Here is a 19,978-nt window from a genome sequence, read left to right as displayed (position 1 = left end):
CCTGATCCTATAATTTGCATATCTCGATTCCACACAGACGCGCGTGGAGGCGGAGCCAAGCCGTCCCGCGCTTGCTGATTGGATGGATCAGAAGTGGGCGTGTAGCATTCCTGATCCGAATTCTCCTCGGAAAGGCTGCATTTTGCATTCGCGGCTCGGCGCGCATCTTGTACGAGCCCAGGATAGCCTGACGTTCGGTGCTCACCGGTGGTGCGGGAATGGCCGCAGAAGGAGAGAGGTGAAGGTGGTGGAGGGTTTATGGTGGTGGTTTATGGCCATGGTGCCGTTTGGAATGGCGGTGATGCGATGTTTGCGGGAGCGAGTTGTGAAGGTAAAGATTGTGGCTGTTGGCGTTGTTGTTGTTGTTGTGTGATGGTTGGAGCGTGCTTGGTTCAAAATAAAGATAGAACAGAAAAACGGCTATCTCAAAGTGTCGCAGCCCGAATGAATCACATTAATTTCCCTCTAAACAACGGGTTTGGGGCTAACTACACATGTACTTGCAGAGATATCTCACCTACGGGACCTGAATGGTGCTTTGCGAATTTCCACAACCACAACAATATATATATATATATATATATATATATATATATATATATATATATATATATATATATATATATATATATATATATATATATATATATATATATATATATATATATATATATATATATATATATATATATATATATATATATATATATTCCTGGTCAAAGGTTTTAGAAAACCCCCCATTTTTCCAGTTTTTACGTAAATTTTAGCCGTTTAATGTTCCAATGTACTCTGAAATTAAACCACAGAACAAATAAACAATTGCAGATAAAAAAGAAATCATGGAATCGTTTTGTTGAACAAAATTTAATCTGATCTAAATTTTTGACTCATCAAAGTAGCCACCTTTTGCAGATATAACAGCCGAACATACTCGTGGCATCCTTTCTGCAATGTAAATCAAATATTGTTCAGAAAATTCTTCCCAAAACTGTTGCAGAAGTTCCCACAAATGTGTTGCACTTGAAGGTTGCTTTACTTTCACCCTTCTGTCCAGTTCATCCCAAACCAGCTCCATGAGGTTTAATTCTGGAGACTGTGCTGGGCATTCCATGATTTGAAGACTTCCATCTTGTTCTTTTCTTCTAAGGTAGTTCTGACATAGCCTGGAGGTATGTTTTTGGTCGTTATCTTGCTGTAGGATGAACCCCTGACCAACTAGGCGTAGACCAGAGGGTATTGCATGGCACTGCAAAATGCTGTGGTAGCCCTTTAGGTTCAGGGTGCCAGTCACTCTGTGCAAGTCACCGACTCTGGATCCAGCAAAAGAGCCCCAGATCATCACGCTTACTCCTCAATGTTTGACAGTTGGTGTCACACACTGAGGAACCATCCTTTCGCCTACTCGACGTCATACAAAAACCCTGCGTGATGAACCGAAGATTCAAATTTCGATTCATCGGTCCATAAGAACTTCTTTCAGCTTTCAGTAGTCCACTGGCAGTGCTTCATGGCCCAGATAAGCCTCTTTTTCTTATTTTGGCATCTTAGCAATGGCTTTCTTACTGCCGCTCGACCTGTCAAACCTGCAGCTCTAAGTCTTCTCGTCACAGTTGAAACTGAGACTTCCTTACTTCGACCAGTGTAAAGCTGTGCTTGAAGCTGCTGTCCTGTGAGCCACCTATCACGCAAGCTGTTGACTCTCAGAAACTTGTTTTCTGATTGTGTTGTGGCTTTGAGTCTGCCAGATCTCTTCCTGTCAGTTTCCTCCAGTTTCCAAGGTCTTTTTTATGGTGTTGGAAACTGTACTCACTGACACCTTGGCTTCTTTGCAATTTTTTGAAAGGAAAGACCTACAGTTTCAAGGGTTATCATGGTCTGTCTGTCTTCCTTTGTTAATTGTCTTTTTTCACCATTATGATAGCAATATACTACTTCCTGCAGTGCAATATTGTCCAAATAATGCTTCAGAGGGTGCAGCAACACAGTCTGTTGCAATCCTGCTTTTATACAGACAGAGGGTTTGTAACTAATCAACAAAAGTTGGGACACCTGTAGGAATTGTTTTAATCAACTTTCAAGACTTAATTTACTTCCATTGTTGCAGATCAGCTGCAGTTGCCAACCCATTACTTGTTCCTTGAAAAGGACCTTTTTTAACAACTCTGAAATGTTCATTATTTTTCAGTTTTTGGGAACCTAAACTTTTGCTTTTTAACATCTGACTGTTTACCGCTTCGCTTTGTCCCATTTCACGTTATTCACTGGACTTGAAGTGCTTAAATTTCAGTAAAAACTGAAAAATGGGGGTGTTCTAAAATTTTTGACCAGTCGAATATATATATATATATATATATATACATACATGCATACATATCTTTGTATATTATTTATATATATATATATATATATATGTATATACATATATGTATGTATGTATATATATATATATATATATACATACATGCATACATATCTTTGTATATTATTTATATATATATATATATATATATGTATATACATATATGTATGTATGTACATATATCTATATATTAATACTGAAGGACCAATTTTGTGCTCCGCCGAGCGGTTGTGTCATGTTTTTCTCGGTTTTGTGACCTGGACTGAAAGAAACTTCGTAACTCAATGAGTACATCACACATAGTGGCAATAGTGAACCTTCAACACTGAAGCATCTTTATATTAATACTGAAGGACCAATTTTGTGCTCCTCCGAGCGGTCGCTTCACGTTTTTCTCGGTACTGTGACCTGGACTGAAAGAAACTTCGTACCTGCAAGATTGCATCGCACATAGTGGCAATAGTCAAACTTCAACTCTGAAGCAGAATAAAAACTTTTCGTTTTACATTCGTTTACATGGCGACGTGTGACGTCACCGCTGAGAGGCGTAAGGACGTCATGACATCATCAGTCATTCGCTGACGTCATAACGTCTGTCGTCGACAGACCCTCACTGCTCAGAGATGTAATTCCACTCCTCGAAAATAGCGTCTGCAATGTAAAACCCTCTTCTGCACATGCTGACTACCTCAGAATGTGAATTTGACACAAAAAATGTAACAAGAAACATTGTATCTATACATTAACACTGAAGGACCAATTTTCTGCTCCTCCTAGCGGTCGCGTCACGTTTTCTCGGTACTGTGACCTGAAGTTTTGACACTGTGTTTGTTTGTCAAAGTAGACACGTGCACAAATCAGGGGACTTCTTCACAAGGAGTTGTGTACACCAAAAATGTCGTGTACAAGGATGTTTTGTAGGCCTCATTAGGTAAGGCCATGGAGTACATCGACTGGGGTCCGGCTCTTACAAGAGCCGCCACTGGTTGTCATATTGGGCTCATGGAACGGAATCTGTCTCTGAGGGGGTTTTGGCTGGTCTATATATTAATACTGAAGGACCAATTTTGTGCTCCTCCTCGCGGTCGCGTCACGTTTTTCTCAGTACTGTGACCTGCACTGAAAGAAACTTTGTACCAGTAAGAGTGCATCGCACATAGTGGCAATAGTCAACCTTCAACTCGGAAGCATCTGTATATTAATACTGAAGGACCAATTTTGTGCTCCTCCTTGCAGTCACGTCACTTTTTTCTCGGTACTGTGACCTGAGAAGTTTTGACATGGTGTACGTCAATATAGACATGTGCACAAATCAGGGACTTCTTCACAAGGAATCGTGCGCACCAAAAATGTCGTGTACAAGGACGTTTTGTCGGCCTCATTAGGTACGGCTGTTTTACTTTACTGTCTGTTTGATGTGGGTTTAAGTTCCATGGGTCCTCACTCTTGCCAATCCTTGCTTGGGAAAGCATGCTGAATATGCTTAACAGCTCCACATGAATTGAAAGGCCTTTGAATTAGTTTTGGTGATTAAAAAGCCGAGTGTAGAAAGGCCATATGTGGATTGCAGGAGAGTATTTGACGGATACATGTTCCAGCTGACCTCCTTCTCCACTTTTGTTTGTTTTTCAATCCACATTTTTACTCCTCAGCGGTGTTGGTGCTTTATTTCAGCTACTTCTTGCATTGGAACCCAGACACGTCCACTGCAGCGTACCATGCCTTCGTCAGCTTGGCCTATTTTACACCCATCTTGGGTGCTCTTGTTGCAGACTCATGGCTGGGCAAATTTTGGTGAGAGTCAGTAGCCTTCTGTCTTTCGATCTTTTCTCTTTGTTACGTGGGACTTTACTCTTTGCCACGTGGGGCTTTTCTGTTTTTCAAGTGGGGCTTTTCTCTTTGCCACGTCTGGCTTTTCTCTTTGCCACGTGGGAATTTTCTCTTTTCCAAGTGGAGCTTTTCTCTTTGTCACGTCGGACTTTTCTCTTTGTCACGTCGGACTTTTCTCTTTGTCATGTGGGGCTTTTCTCTTTGCCACATGGGGATTTTCTCTGTCACGTGGGGCTTTTCTCTTTGCCACCTGGGGATTTTGTCTTTGCCACGTGGGACTTTTCTCTTTGCCACGTGGGACTTTTCTCTTTGCCACGTGGGAATTTTCTCTTTGCCACGTGGGAATTTTCTCTTTGCCATGGGGGAATTTTCTCTGTCACGTGGGGCTTTTCTCTTTTCCACGTGGGAATTTTCTCTTTGCCACGTCGGAATTTTATCTTTGCCACGTGGGGCTTTTCTCTTTGTCACGTGTGACTTTTTTCTTTGTCACGTGGAGCTTTTCTCTTTGCAACTTGGAGCTTTTCTCTTTGCCACGTGGGGCGTTTCTCTTTGCCAAGTGGGGCATTTCTCTTTGCCAGGTGGGGCGTTTCTCTTTGCCACGTGGGACTTTTCTCTTTGCCACGTGGGAATTTTCTCTTTGCCACGGGATAATTTTCTCTGTCACTTGGGACTTTTCTCTGTCACATGGGGCTCTTCTCTTTGTCACATGGGGCTGTTCTCTTTTCCACGTGGGAATTTTCTCTTTGCCACGTGGGAATTTTCTCTTTGCCACGGGATAATTTTCTCTGTCACTTGGGACTTTTCTCTGTCACATGGGGCTTTTCTCTTTGTCACATGGGGCAGTTCTCTTTTCCACGTGGGAATTTTCTCTTTGCCACGTGGGAATTTTCTCTTTGCCACGTGGGAATTTTCTCTTTGCCATGGGGGAATTTTCTCTGTCACGTGGGGCTTTTCTCTTTTCCACGTGGGAATTTTCTCTTTGCCACGTCGGAATTTTATCTTTGCCACGTGGGGCTTTTCTCTTTGTCACGTGTGACTTTTTTCTTTGTCACGTGGAGCTTTTCTCTTTGCAACTTGGAGCTTTTCTCTTTGCCACGTGGGGCGTTTCTCTTTGCCAAGTGGGGCATTTCTCTTTGCCAGGTGGGGCGTTTCTCTTTGCCACGTGGGACTTTTCTCTTTGCCACGTGGGAATTTTCTCTTTGCCACGGGATAATTTTCTCTGTCACTTGGGACTTTTCTCTGTCACATGGGGCTCTTCTCTTTGTCACATGGGGCTGTTCTCTTTTCCACGTGGGAATTTTCTCTTTGCCATGTGGGAATTTTCTCTTTGCCACGGGATAATTTTCTCTCTCACTTGGGACTTTTCTCTGTCACATGGGGCTTTTCTCTTTGTCGCATGGGGCTGTTCTCTTTTCCACGTGGGAATTTTCTCTTTGCCACGTGGGAATTTGCTCTTTGCCACGTGGGAATTTTCTCTTTGCCACGTGGGAATTTTCTCTTTGCCACGTGGGAATTTTCTCTTTGCCACATGGGAATTTTCTCTTTGTCACGTGGGACTTTTCTCTTTGCCACATGGGAATTTTCTCTTTGCCACGGGGGAATTTTCTCTTTGCCACGTGGGGCTTTTCTCTTTGCCACATGGGACTTTTCTCTTTGCCACGTGGGAATTTTCTCTTTGCCACGTGGGACTTTTCTCTTTGCCACGTGGGACTTTTCTCTTTGCCACGTGGGAATTTTATCTTTGCCACATGGGGCTTTTCTCTTTGTCACGTGTGACTTTTTTTCTTTGTCACGTAGAGTTTTTCTCTTTGCCACGTGAGGCTTTTCTCTTTGTCACGTGGAGCTTTTCTCTTTGTCACGTGGAGCTTTTCTCTTTGCCAATGGGAATTTTCCCTTTGTCACGTGGGACTTTTCTCTTTGCCACGTGGGAATTTTCTCTTTGCCACGTGGGACTTTTCTCTTTGCCACGTGGGACTTTTCTCTTTGCCACGTGGGGCTTTTCTCTTTTCCACGTGGGACTTTTCTCTTTGCCACGTGGGAATTTTATCTTTGCCACGTGGGGCTTTTCTCTTTGTCACGTGTGACTTTTTTCTTTGTCACGTGGAGCTTTTCTCTTTGCAACTTGGAGCTTTTCTCTTTGTCACTTGGGGCTTTTCACTTTTCCACGTGGGAATTTTCTCTTTGCCACGTGGGAATTTTCTCTTTGCCACGTGGGAATTTTATCTTTGCCACGTGGGGCTTTTCTCTTTGTCACGTGTGACTTTTTTTCTTTGTCACGTAGAGTTTTTCTCTTTGCCATGTGAGGCTTTTCTCTTTGCCACGTGTGACTTTTTTCTTTGTCACGTGGAGCTTTTCTCTTTGCCAATGGGAATTTTCTCTTTGTCACGTGGGACTTTTCTCGTTGCCACGTGGGGCTTTTCTCTTTGCCACGTGGGGCTTTTCTCTTTGCCACGTGGGACTTTTCTCTTTGCCATGTGGGACTTTTCTTTGTCACGTGGGTCTTTTCTCTTTGCTACATGGTGCTTTTCTCTTTGTCACGTGGGACTTTTCTCTTGTCACGTGGGACTTTTCTCTTTGCCACGTGGGAATTTTCTCTTTGCCACGTGGGAATTTTCTATTTGCCATGGGGGAATTTTCTCTGTCACGTGGGGCTTTTCTCTTTTCCACGTGGGACTTTTCTCTTTGCCACGTGGGAATTTTATCTTTGCCACGTGGGGCTTTTCTCTTTGTCACGTGTGACTTTTTTCTTTGTCACGTGGAGCTTTTCTCTTTGCAACTTGGAGCTTTTCTCTTTGCCACGTGGGGCGTTTCTCTTTGCCAAGTGGGGCATTTCTCTTTGCCACGTGGGGCGTTTCTCTTTGCCACGTGGGACTTTTCTCTTTGCCACGTGGGAATTTTCTCTTTGCCACGGGATAATTTTCTCTGTCACTTGGGACTTTTCTCTGTCACATGGGACTCTTCTCTTTGTCACATGGGGCTGTTCTCTTTTCCACGTGGGAATTTTCTCTTTGCCACGTGGGAATTTTCTCTTTGCCACGGGATAATTTTCTCTGTCACTTGGGACTTTTCTCTGTCACATGGGGCTTTTCTCTTTGTCACATGGGGCTGTTCTCTTTTCCACGTGGGAATTTTCTCTTTGCCACGTGGGAATTTTCTCTTTGCCACGTGGGAATTTTCTCTTTGCCACGTGGGAATTTTCTCTTTGCCACGTGGGAATTTTCTCTTTGCCACATGGGAATTTTCTCTTTGTCACGTGGGACTTTTCTCTTTGCCACATGGGAATTTTCTCTTTGCCACGGGGGAATTTTCTCTTTGCCACGTGGGGCTTTTCTCTTTGCCACATGGGACTTTTCTCTTTGCCACGTGGGAATTTTCTCTTTGCCACGTGGGACTTTTCTCTTTGCCACGTGGGACTTTTCTCTTTGCCATGTGGGGCTTTTCTCTTTGTCACGTGGGGCTTTTCTCTTTGTCACGTGGGGCTTTTCACTTTTCCACGTGGGAATTTTCTCTTTGCCACGTGGGAATTTTCTCTTTGCCACGTGGGAATTTTCTCTTTGCCACGTGGGAATTTTCTCTTTGCCATGGGGGAATTTTCTCTGTCACGTGGGGCTTTTCTCTTTTCCACGTGGGAATTTTCTCTTTGCCACGTGGGAATTTTATCTTTGCCACGTGGGGCTTTTCTCTTTGTCACGTGTGACTTTTTTCTTTGTCACGTGGAGCTTTTCTCTTTGCAACTTGGAGCTTTTCTCTTTGCCACGTGGGGCGTTTCTCTTTGCCAAGTGGGGCATTTCTCTTTGCCACGTGGGGCGTTTCTCTTTGCCACGTGGGACTTTTCTCTTTGCCACGTGGGAATTTTCTCTTTGCCACGGGATAATTTTCTCTGTCACTTGGGACTTTTCTCTGTCACATGGGGCTCTTCTCTTTGTCACATGGGGCAGTTCTCTTTTCCACGTGGGAATTTTCTCTTTGCCACGTGGGAATTTTCTCTTTGCCACGGGATAATTTTCTCTGTCACTTGGGACTTTTCTCTGTCACATGGGGCTTTTCTCTTTGTCACATGGGGCTGTTCTCTTTTCCACGTGGGAATTTTCTCTTTTCCACATGGGAATTTTCTCTTTGCCACGTGGGAATTTTCTCTTTGCCACGTGGGAATTTTCTCTTTGCCACGTGGGAATTTTCTCTTTGCCACATGGGAATTTTCTCTTTGTCACGTGGGACTTTTCTCTTTGCCACATGGGAATTTTCTCTTTGCCACGGGGGAATTTTCTCTTTGTCACATGGGACTTTTCTCTTTGCCACGTGGGAATTTTCTCTTTGCCACGTGGGACTTTTCTCTTTGCCACGTGGGACTTTTCTCTTTGCCACGTGGGGCTTTTCTCTTTGTCACGTGGGGCTTTTCTCTTTGTCACGTGGGGCTTTTCACTTTTCCACGTGGGAATTTTCTCTTTGCCACGTGGGAATTTTCTCTTTGCCACGTGGGAATTTTATCTTTGCCACATGGGGCTTTTCTCTTTGTCACGTGTGACTTTTTTTCTTTGTCACGTAGAGTTTTTCTCTTTGCCACGTGAGGCTTTTCTCTTTGTCACGTGGAGCTTTTCTCTTTGTCACGTGGAGCTTTTCTCTTTGCCAATGGGAATTTTCTCTTTGTCACGTGGGACTTTTCTCTTTGCCACGTGGGGCTTTTCTCTTTGCCACGTGGGACTTTTCTCTTTGCCACGTGGGAATTTTCTCTTTGCCACGTGGGACTTTTCTCTTTGCCACGTGGGACTTTTCTCTTTGCCACGTGGGACTTTTCTCTTTGCCACATGGGAATTTTCTCTTTGCCACGGGGGAATTTTCTCTTTGCCACGTGGGACTTTTCTCTGTCACGTGGGGCTTTTCTCTTTGTCACGTGGGGCTTTTCACTTTTCCACCTGGGAATTTTCTCTTTGCCACGTGGGAATTTTCTCTTTGCCACGTGGGAATTTTATCTTTGCCACGTGGGGCTTTTCTCTTTGTCACGTGTGACTTTTTTTCTTTGTCACGTAGAGTTTTTCTCTTTGCCACGTGAGGCTTTTCTCTTTGCCACGTGTGACTTTTTTCTTTGTCACGTGGAGCTTTTCTCTTTGCCAATGGGAATTTTCTCGTTGTCACGTGGGACTTTTCTCGTTGCCACGTGGGGCTTTTCTCTTTGCCACGTGGGGCTTTTCTCTTTGCCACGTGGGGCTTTTCTCTTTGCCACGTGGGACTTTTCTCTTTGCCATGTGGGACTTTTCTCTGTCACGTGGGTCTTTTCTCTTTGTCACATGGGGCTTTTCTCGTTTCCACGTGGGAATTTTCTCTTTGCCACGTGGGAATTTTCTCTTTGCCACGTGGGAATTTTCTCTTTGCCACATGGTGCTTTTCTCTTTGTCACGTGGGACTTTTCTCTTGTCACGTGGGACTTTTCTCTTGTCACGTGGGACTTTTCTCTTGTCACGTGGGACTTTTCTCTTTGTCACGTGGGACTTTTCTCTTTGTCACGTGGGGCTTTTCTCTTTGCCATGTGGAGCTTTTGTCTTTGTCACATGGGACTTTTCTCTTTGCCACCTGGGGCATTTCTCTTTGTCACGTGGGGCTTTTCTCTTTGTCACGTGGGGCTTTTCTCTTTATCACGTGGGGCTTTTGTCTATGTCACGTGGGGCTTTTGTCTTTGTCACATGGGACTTTTCTCTTTGCCATGTAGGGCGTTTCTCTTTGCCACGTGGGGCATTTCTCTTTGTCATGTGGAGCTTTTCCCTTTGTCACGTGGGGCTTTTCCCTTTGTCACGTGGGACTTTTCACTTTGCCACGTGGGACTTTTCTCTTTGTCACGTGGAACTTTTTTCTTTGTCACGTGTGGCTTTTCTCTTTGCCACGTGGGACTTTTCTCTTTGCCACGTGGCGCTTTTTTCTTTATCACGTGGGTCTGTTCTCTTTGTCACGTGGGACTTTGCTCTTTGCCACGTGGGGCTTTTCTCTTTGCCACGTGGGAACTTTGTCTTTGTCATGGGGCGCTTTTCTCCTTGCCACGCGGGGCTTTTCTCTTTGCCACCTGGGAATTTTGTCTTTGTTAGGAAGGGCTTTTCTCTTTGCCACGCGCGAATTTTCTCATTGTTACGTGGGATTTTTCACTGTGCTTTCAACCAAGATGAGCAGATCCTGAAAAAAGGACAGAAAATTAATTGATTCAATTTATCCCCTTTTAGCTCGATAATGAGGCGGTTAAGCAATTTGGGGGGGGGGGTTGATTTTGGCTGGTGACCCACAAGTGTTACTGCAGTAGGCCGTCGGACAAACGGCTTAATGGGGCCTTTGGGGTCGAGGGATTCTCATGGGGTCTGTGGGGTCTACAGGGTCGTGGGGGGTCTAAATGGTCATTGGGGTATTCAGGGTTTTTGGGGTCTTAAGTGTCTTAGTGGACTAAAGGTCTTAGGGGTTTCAAATGGACTTCGAGTTATAAGGGTCCAAATGGTACTCAGGGTTGAAAGGGTCTTTGGGGGTTTTGGGTTATAAGGGGTCTGAAGGGTCTTGGTGTTCTAAAGGGTATTTGGGGTCTTTAAGGATCTTAGGTTTATAAAAGGTCTTCAGGGTCAAAACTCTAAAGCAGTGTTTCTCAAAGTGGGGCGTGGCAATATTTTGGTGGGGCATGAGGATTCAGAATTAATGAATTAAAATATAATCACTTTCATAGCTTTGCACTTTCAAATTTTCAAAAGTTTGAAGCTGCATCTGATGCCTCATAGCGTCATAACTAAAAACTGCTTCACTGTGCCCTTGTTAGCCAATCCGCCTGTAAGGCGTGCCCTTGATCAATTCAACGCTGTTACATCACTATGACTCACTTTTCGTCAAAGGGAATTCCTTGCGGGAACCAATTGAATTCGTTAAGGGAACCACTTGAAAATGTTGGTTAATGACTTCAATGACAGATTTCATGATTTGAAAGCAATGGAGTTCCCTTCTTGGTTGACTCACCATTTCTGGTGGATTTATCTGAAGTACCAGAGCAATACCAAGAGAAGTTATACAAGTTGCAAGAAGATGAGTCTGTGAAAACTCTTTTCAAGATCAAAGGAACCATGATGTGGCTGTCTGAGGAGAGCGAGAAGAAATACCCAAACTCGACGACTTTGGCAAGGGAAGTATTGATAAATTTTCCATCATCGTATTTAGTCGAATGTGGATTTAGTGTTGTTACCGATTTGCTGCAAGCTAAGGGAAATCGACTGGAAGTCACGAAACGTGGTGATTTAAGGCTGAAACTGACAAAATTGGTTCCTCGAATCAAACAAATCTGCAGCCAGCGTCAAGGGCAGGGCTCCCATTGAAGTGAATAGCAATTGAATAAAATTTGCAATAAAGTTTTAATAAAGCCTTTTTAATACATATGTAGTATATACTGTAGTGTCTCCAATTATGGTGGGGCGTACCATTTTTTTGAAAATCAAAGTGTGGTGTGGGACAAAAAAAGTTGAGAAACACTGCTCTAAAGGGTCTTCTGAATCTGAGATCTGGCACACACATTTATGAATTAACTTCCTTGTGAAGCACCAGGGTGACAGTTTATGGGTATGTCAGGATTTTAACAGATCAGAGGTGAGTGTGCACATCTCTAGGCTATCCTACCATCCCATGGAGTTAGGAATAAACGACTTTTTCATTGTTGTTTGCTGTGTAGAACATTGTGTCCCAAGATAAATCCTGCTGTCAGCATTGCATGATATTCATTGCATTTTATTTTTTTGCTCTCTCTCTCTGCGATGTTGGTTCAACAGGACCATTATCTACTTGTCCATTGTTTATGTGATTGGACATGTGGTCAAGACCATTGGAGCCGTGCCTATCATCGGAGATGGACACACGCATACGTGAGTATCCATTGATGCAGTAATGATAAATCAAATTTTGTTGGACCAAGTAAAACTTTAGAATAAAGCATTATAGTTTACTAGAGTGACTCCCGTTGCTGTTTGACAACCACCGGTATAACATTGGTGAACATCTGATAGAATAATGCAGAAGCAGTGCACTTACCTTTAAATGGTCTAATGTGGGTTCGATTCCTGATATGACTATAAACTATTGGATTGGTGCTTCATAGACAGAACTTTGCATCACTGTATGCAATGAACCTCTGATGGATGTTCAGCTGGGTGTCCCGTCTGCTGGCATCAGTTGGAGGTGGTTATCCTGGAGCCCGTCCCGATGCTTGAATAAGAATGCTCCAGGCAGTTTAACCAACACTTGCAGAGTTTCAAATCACTTTTTTTTTTTTTAAACTACAAAAGTGTCGGTTAAAAAAACCGTTCCTTTTCCACAAAACCACACATCCTGTCAGACTGGGCAAGAGTTGTGCTCGCCCGTTGCAACAGAGATGATGCAACACATGGGTGGACCATAAATATGCATGATGCAAGACATGAATACACATGAAGCAAAACGTGAACATGCATGAAGCAAGACATGCGTGAAACATAATATACATTTTACATTCAAACTTTGTTACATCACAGTGGATAACAATCCCACTGTGTCTTTCCCAAGCATAAACAAGTTATCCAAATTTCTGCTCTGGCCAAGTTCTAAATTCCTGCCCTGGGTATCGCTGGGAAGGCTTATCGATTTGTCTATCAGACATTACTGTACATAGAGCTGAAAAATGCCACATACTATTTATCAGGTAGGTATTGAATGCTGTTTAAGAAGAAAGATTCAAATGGATTGAGGATGGGAGGGATTTTAATGGATTAATGAAGAGGGTTTTTTAAGAAAGTATGGGGAAGGAGAGGTTTGAGAGGGAAAGGTGAGGGATTGAGCTTGATGGATGAAGAGGGGTATTTCAAGAAGATGGGAAATTACAAAGGGGATAGAACCTGCTAAACACACACAATGCATTTTCCCCATCTCTGTTACAAGGTGAAAGATAATCTGACTAAACGCAATTTCCAATGAGATGTCTAACTGAGGATCCCTTATGTGTTGAGTGTGTTCAATATAACATTCGTTCAATATTAAACATTCAATTTAAATAAGTTGTTCCTCAATCATAAACTGACGTTGACAGACAGACAGATGGGCGGACATGAACCAATTGCTTAACACCACATTTCGCTTCACCTGTGTGGGGTAATTTACCAATCAGTGTGAAGGTAATGGAATTACAACTTCAGAAATTACAAGAAGAGATACAGAAAATATTATATAGATTCCAATGAATGGTTAACATCTTTCATTTCAAACAAACAACATTCCTCACCATTCTTTGCATTTAAATTAAATATTCCATTTTGTTTTTCTTTTTTCTTTCCAACCTCTACCAATCGGTCATGTCAGGTCATCTCCCCAGGGCAAGCAGAACGTCAAGACCTATTCACCGACAGTGATAGTATAACATTGAGAGCTTGTAAAGCAAAGTAACAGTTTGGGACAATTGAGGAACCTTGTCCTTGTTTGCTTCACAGCACTCAAGGCCACTGGTCCTTATCAGAGAAAACAGTGCCGAGGGCCGCTCTTCATAGCAGACATGGCCTAGGCCCTAGGCCCTTCCTCTTGGCGGATATGGCCAAGGCCCCTCTTCAAAGCAGATGGGGCTGATACCTTTGTCCTAGGCCTTGTGTCAGACATACTTCATATGTAGCCACTTTTTAATCCAATGGAAACCCGTTATGCATTCTGCAAACACATCGCCTCTCCCAAACAGCACCTTAAATACCAATTGCTGGCTTATTATCCCATCTCCCATGCAGCGGGAGATATGGTTTTGCAATCAGTCGTTTATTTGTGACCATATTAGGCTCATTAATATAACTAAATAGAATCCCCTAACTTGATGAGGCAGCAGGGCACAGATCGAGTCCCATCACAGCAATTGCTGCACAACCTATCAGCAACAAGTGTCGCCTGCCACACAAATTTAATGTTCCTGGCTGCAACCTTCCTGACTGGTTATCAGCAGGGCAGAGACAATGTTTTCGTGTGGCAGGAGACACGTTGCTGACAGGTCGTGCAGCAATTGCCGTGATGGGACTCCATCTGTGATGACCACGAATCCTTGCTGCCTCATCAAGTTAGGGGGTTTGATTCAGTTATATTAATGAACCTAATGTGGTCACAAATAAATTACCAGCAGTATGTTGTTCTGATGAGTTCATAACAATGGTGAAATACAGATGGACATCTCTGCTTTCATCTCTTTGTGACCATAGGTTTTAATCTCAGTCTGCAAAAGACTTGAGGATCATCCAGATGCCCCATAGTTTGGAGCTGATGTGTTAGTGTAATTTATGCACATGACATCATTGTCGTGTCATTGTCAGCATGCTTCCTTCATTGAATATATATATATATTTTTTTTTTATTTATATATATATATATATATATATATATATATATATATATATATATATATATATATATATATATATATATATATATATATATATATATATATATATGTAGTAGTGTGTTTGTTTTTTCTCTTATAACTCGAGAACTATGCATCATAGAGCAAAACTAAAGGCATATTCAGAATCAGCACATCTCAGAGGTACTACAGCACACCTTCGATGTTTAAAAAGCTGAAAAAAATCTTCGATTTTTTTTTGGCCTTTTCAATTTTTCTGCCACAATTGATTGATTTTCCGCATCGTGACTTTTAAATTCACAACCTGATCAAAATAAGACAAAGACAGACCAGTGAATGGACAGACCAGTGAACGTTTACAAGGTTTCTGATAAAAATTTGACTTTCTGATTTAGGATGCCCCAAAAAAGGAAGAGCTCCATTGGTCCCAAGGCAGCTGCAGCTCAGTGAAAACACACTAAGAGACAACAGGAGACTGAAGAGGAGCAAGATTCCAGGCTAAATGAACAGGCACAGTGGCAACAGCAGCAGCAACAAAAAGAGACTGAAGAGGAGCGATCAGCCAGGCTCATCGGCAACAACAGAGGCGAGCAAATGAGACTGAGGAAGAGTGTGATGCAGGACTTGAGGCAATGCGTCACCTCACTGCAGAAGCACGAGCACTGGCCCAGGCACAAGAGCACAACAATGCCAACAGGGTGGCATTCACGTATGACCCGGCTGACCCCACAACACATGCAGACATCGGCCGAATGGAACAAGTCTGCACCCACTGCTCTGCTTACAAGTTCAAGGGAGAGACCAAGGGTGTGTGCTGCAGTGATGGCAAGGTCGTCCTTGAACCCTCTCCTGCCCTTCCTCCTTTGCTGAATGAACTTTTCTCAGGCGAAGGTCCCCTCAGCAAGCACGTCCTTGACAACATTCAGACGTATAATGGCAGCTTTGTGATGATGAGCTTCGGGCACAAGGAAGCTGAAGTCCAGGGCTGGAACCCGTGCTTCCGGATCCAAGGTCAAGTGTTCCACCGCATTGGTAGCTTACTCCCGCCTGAAGAGGGCCAGCCAAAGTTCCTACAGGTCTACTTCCTGGACTCACTGCCAAGGAGCTGGCTGCCAGGAACCACCACAGCGGCATCAAACCACACATCCTTGAGATGCTCACAAAGTGGTTTCATGAGAATAACCATCTGGTCTGTGAGCTCAAGACTGCAAGAGATGTACTTGCAGAAGGAGGCAATTCTGAAGAGCGCCAGATCATCATCAGAGAACAAGCGACCACAAGGAGAGCACACATGCCGCTACAATGCCCAGTCTGCACTAGAAGTCGCCATCCTAATGGACAATGAGCCAATAGACCCCAGAGACATTGTCCTCAGACTTCACGATGGGGCACTTAAAAGAATCAGTGAGCTGCATGCATCTTATGATGCACTCCAGTATCCGATAGTCTTCCCATATGGAACAGATGGCTACAGCATCCATCTGGTGGCCAGGATAGCCGAAAACTCACACAGCTGCAGTACTACAGCTACCACATCATGGTGAGAGAGGACAACCACATACTGCCGATGCGCCGACTCTTTCAGCAGTTTCTGGTCGATGTCTACTGCAAGATCGAGACAGAGTGACTGAGCTTTATTTGCTGGGAGCAAAAAGAACTTGCTTGCTGATAACTACGACAACCTCTGTGACAGCCTCATTTCCAGCAATGGTGACCCTCGCAATGTTGGACAAAGGGTGGTCCTTCCAGCATCATACATCAGTGGACCAAGGTGGATGCATGAGAAACAGAGTGATGCCATGGCCTATGTGCATCCCATGGGAAGGCCTGACTTCTTCATCACGATGACCACGAATCCCAAATGGACCGAGGTTCAGGAAAACCTCCTGCCAGGACAAGACCCTCACAATTGCCCAGACATCATTGCCTGTGTCTTTTGCTAAAAGAACACGAAGCTCATGGAGCTACTAAAGAATGGACCTTTTGGGAAGATGAGAGCCTTCCTGTATGTACACCATTGAGTACCAGAAGCATGGTCTTCCTCATGCTGACATCCTCCTGTGGGTCACTTCAGAGGATAAGGTCAAGTCCGAAGACATTGACCTGGTCATCAGTGCTAAGATTCCTGACAAGGAGCAAGATCCATTGCTGCACAAAACAGTCATGGCACACATGATCCATGGTCCATGCGGAAACCTCAGCCAGAACAACCCTTGCATGAAGGACTGCAAGTGCTCAAAGGATTTCCCAAAGCCATACCGCCAGAGCACTGAGCAAGGAAATGACAGCTACCCCAAGTATCGCCATCTCAAGCCAGAAGATGCTGGTCACACCGGTGAGATAAAGATGCGCCAGCAGGGAAAATGGGTGATACAGGTAGTCACCAACCAGTGGGTGGTACCCGTCAACCCGTTCCTCCTCCACCAATTCAATTGCCACATCAACGTTGAGATCTGCTCCAGCATCAACAGCATCAAGTATATCACAAAGTATGTCACCAAGGGGACCGAACAGGCAGTGTTTGAACTGCAGTGAGCCAATGAGGAGGCCAGAAACCATCAAGTGGATGAGGTAGCTCAGTTCCAGAATGCATGCTACGTCGGCATTAGCGAGGCAGTCTGAAGGATCCTGGAGCACCCAATTTCCGAGCATCTCCCTCCAGTCATTGGTCGAGCCATCCACCTCGAGAATGGCCAGCGAGTATACTTTAATGTGGACAATGCCGTCAAGAGGGCACATCGACCACCGCCAGCCACTACTCTGACTCCCTTCTTTGACCTCTGCAGTCATGATTATTTTTCCAAGACGCTCAAATACCACGAGGTGCCCGAGTACTACATGTGGGACAAGTCACGCAAGAAGTGGGCCCGCCGCAAGCGAAGAGAGGTGGTCAAAAGTCCACATGCAATCTGGAAGGCTCCGGCAATTGGCCGCATCTACAGCATCAGTCTGAGGCAGGGTGACTGTTACTATGTTCGACTTCTCCTGACTGAAGTTTTTGGCTCCTCCTTCTTCACTGCTCTGAGAACCATGGATGGCCAGGAATTGTCCTTCCGTGAAGCCTGTCTCACAAGGGGACTTCTGGAAAATGACCAGCACCTCCACCTTGCTATGGAGGAGGCAGGCATCAGCCAGTCTGCACCAAACCTCAGGAGTCTCATGGCAGTCATCCTCACCACCTGTTTCCCGAGCAATCTACGCACACTCTGGGATCAGTTCTGTGACCTCCTCTCTGAAGACTACCTGTTCCAGCACCGTTACAATGTTGACAATCCTTATACTGACTACAACGAGGAGGTCTATAACCTTGCCCTTTGCTCCCTCGAGGACAAGGTGATCATGATGAGCGGCTGTCATCTCAGTTTGTATGACCTATCTATACCAGAGAGGGGCACAGAAGATAGGCTCTCGAGAGAGTACTTCAGGGAAATGGACTACAACCAAGAGCAGTTGGCTGTCCAGGCTGATGACCTCCACCAGCACCTGACAGATGACCAGTGTCAGGTCCACAATGCAGTCCTTGATCTGGTGCAGCAAGGTAGCATCATCAATGGCAACAGGAGCAGCAACATTATCTTCCTCGATGCACTGAGAGGCACAGGCAAGAGCTTCATCATCAACACGATACTGAAAAAGATTCGCTCAGGAGGCAAGATTGCTCTTGCTTCTGCGTCCAGTGGAGGCATGCCCCCACTGCTCTGCGGAGAATTCCAGCAGATCCTTCCAGTGGTCAAGAGAGACACCAGATCCAACATTGTCAATGTCAGCCTGAAGACGTCCCACCTGTGGCACCATGTGACTGTCAAGCACCTGACTACCAACATGCGAGCTCGCCTGTCTGGCGATGAAGGGGCCACCAACATCTCCAAGCTGTTCCTGGAAATTGGCAATGGACAGATCCTATTTGCGGCCGAACCAGACACGACCGCAATTCCTCCTGGACTGGGCAAGGTCGTCTCTACACTGGAGGAGCTCAAGGCTGAAGTCTACCCTTGCTTGACCACAAATGGAGTCAGGTCTGAGTGGCTGGCTGAGTGTATAATTCTCTCTCCACTGAACACCAATGTTAACCAGCTCAGCACCTGACTCATGGGAGAGTTCCCCGGTGATGAGAGGATCTACAAGTCTGTGGACAGTGCCATCTGCGATGAGGAGGCAGTCACTTACCCTGTTGAGCTGCTCAATTCTCTCGAGCTGTCAGGAATGCCACCACACCTTTTCAAGCTGAAACTCAGTGTGCCCATCATGATCCTGCGAAACATGGAGCCACCCAAGACCACCAATGGCACATTGCATCATAACCCGCCTGAATGCCAATGTCATTGAGGCCACCATCTCCTGTGGAGCATACAAAGGAGAAGTCGTCCTTCTGCCAAGGATTCCGCTCATTCCATCTGACTCCAAGTTGCCCTTCCAGTTTCGCTGACTCCAGTTTCCTTGCAAGCCATGCTTTACGATGACGTTCAACAAGGCTCAAGGTCAGACATACAAGGCAATCAGTATCGACCTCTCTGTCCCGTACTTCTCCCATGACCAGCTGTATGTGGCTGCCTCTCGGACCGGCAGCACAGTGAAGCTCAGCATCCTGGCACCCAACAATCAGACATGCAATGTGGTCTACCCCGAGGCACTGGAGCACTGATGACGAACACTGACAACAACAAAGAAATGTGAAACGTGTCCACATTAAATGTGATATATAAATGTGATGTATATTAAGCACCACAGTTTACCCCTTTCTTATTCCTATTTTTTTTCCCCCAGGCAACGCGGGTACTCCAGCTAATGTGTATATATATTGTTGTGAACCCGGGGGGGGGGGGTTCGGGGGTGAAGACCACGAGGGGTGAACTACCTTGGATTCCCACCAGACTCTCCGGAATCGCAGACCATCGCACACAAATAACTTCATGACATGGCTGGGCGCTAATTTAATCGACCACGAATGCCAATGACTCGACCACGTGACTTAGGGTCCTCTGTCTAATTTATAACATTTACCTTAAGGTCATGTTATCTAAATGCTGTGGAATACGCCTTCGGTACGCACTCTCAAACCGGATCACCTTTCTGGATCATTGGCAGCCGAGTGGAACTGCCAAGCACATACAGGCTAGGAAACAGATCAATGGAGAATAACGTCCCGGCTAAACTAGGGTGTGGGCCATGGTGGACCAATGGAAGAAAACACTAAAATGAGCTGGGAACATTTCTATACCATGCATTTATTGACAATAGAGGTGAGGAAAAGTATGTGGAACAGTGAATGGGGTTTTATTTTTATGTACAGCAGGGGATAGCAAAGAATTTGTAGGGTGCGGCAAAAGGCAACTTGCAAAAGAGACAGAGCAGGATTGTCCCGACTGTCTTCTACAATCTTACTTCATCTAGGACAGGCACCATCACACACACACACACACACACAC

The 19,978-nt window shown here is 44.8% G+C and overlaps 1 protein-coding gene across 3 annotated transcripts in view; it reads left to right on the top strand.

Moving 5' to 3' along the window:
* Positions 1–19,978, top strand: part of LOC147022160 (solute carrier family 15 member 2-like) — a 315,727-nt gene that overhangs the window by 34,461 nt on the left and 261,288 nt on the right. For all 3 annotated transcript variants that reach the window (XR_015061088.1, XM_085892805.1, XM_085892804.1), the window contains exons 3-4: positions 4,012–4,153; positions 11,965–12,057. Coding sequence is in view for 2 of the 3 variants with exons in the window: in XM_085892805.1 (XP_085748931.1) it covers positions 4,012–4,153; positions 11,965–12,057 (235 nt within the window). In the remaining variant the exon portion in view is untranslated. The remainder of the gene's footprint in view (positions 1–4,011; positions 4,154–11,964; positions 12,058–19,978) is intronic.

Source organism: Eptatretus burgeri, chromosome 8, assembly GCF_056783735.1.
Source record: "Eptatretus burgeri isolate ZD-2024b chromosome 8, Ebu_testis_v1, whole genome shotgun sequence".
NCBI lineage: Eukaryota > Metazoa > Chordata > Myxini > Myxiniformes > Myxinidae > Eptatretus > Eptatretus burgeri.
Note: the sequence above shows the minus strand (reverse complement) of the source record. Positions and strands in the feature narration are given on the sequence as shown.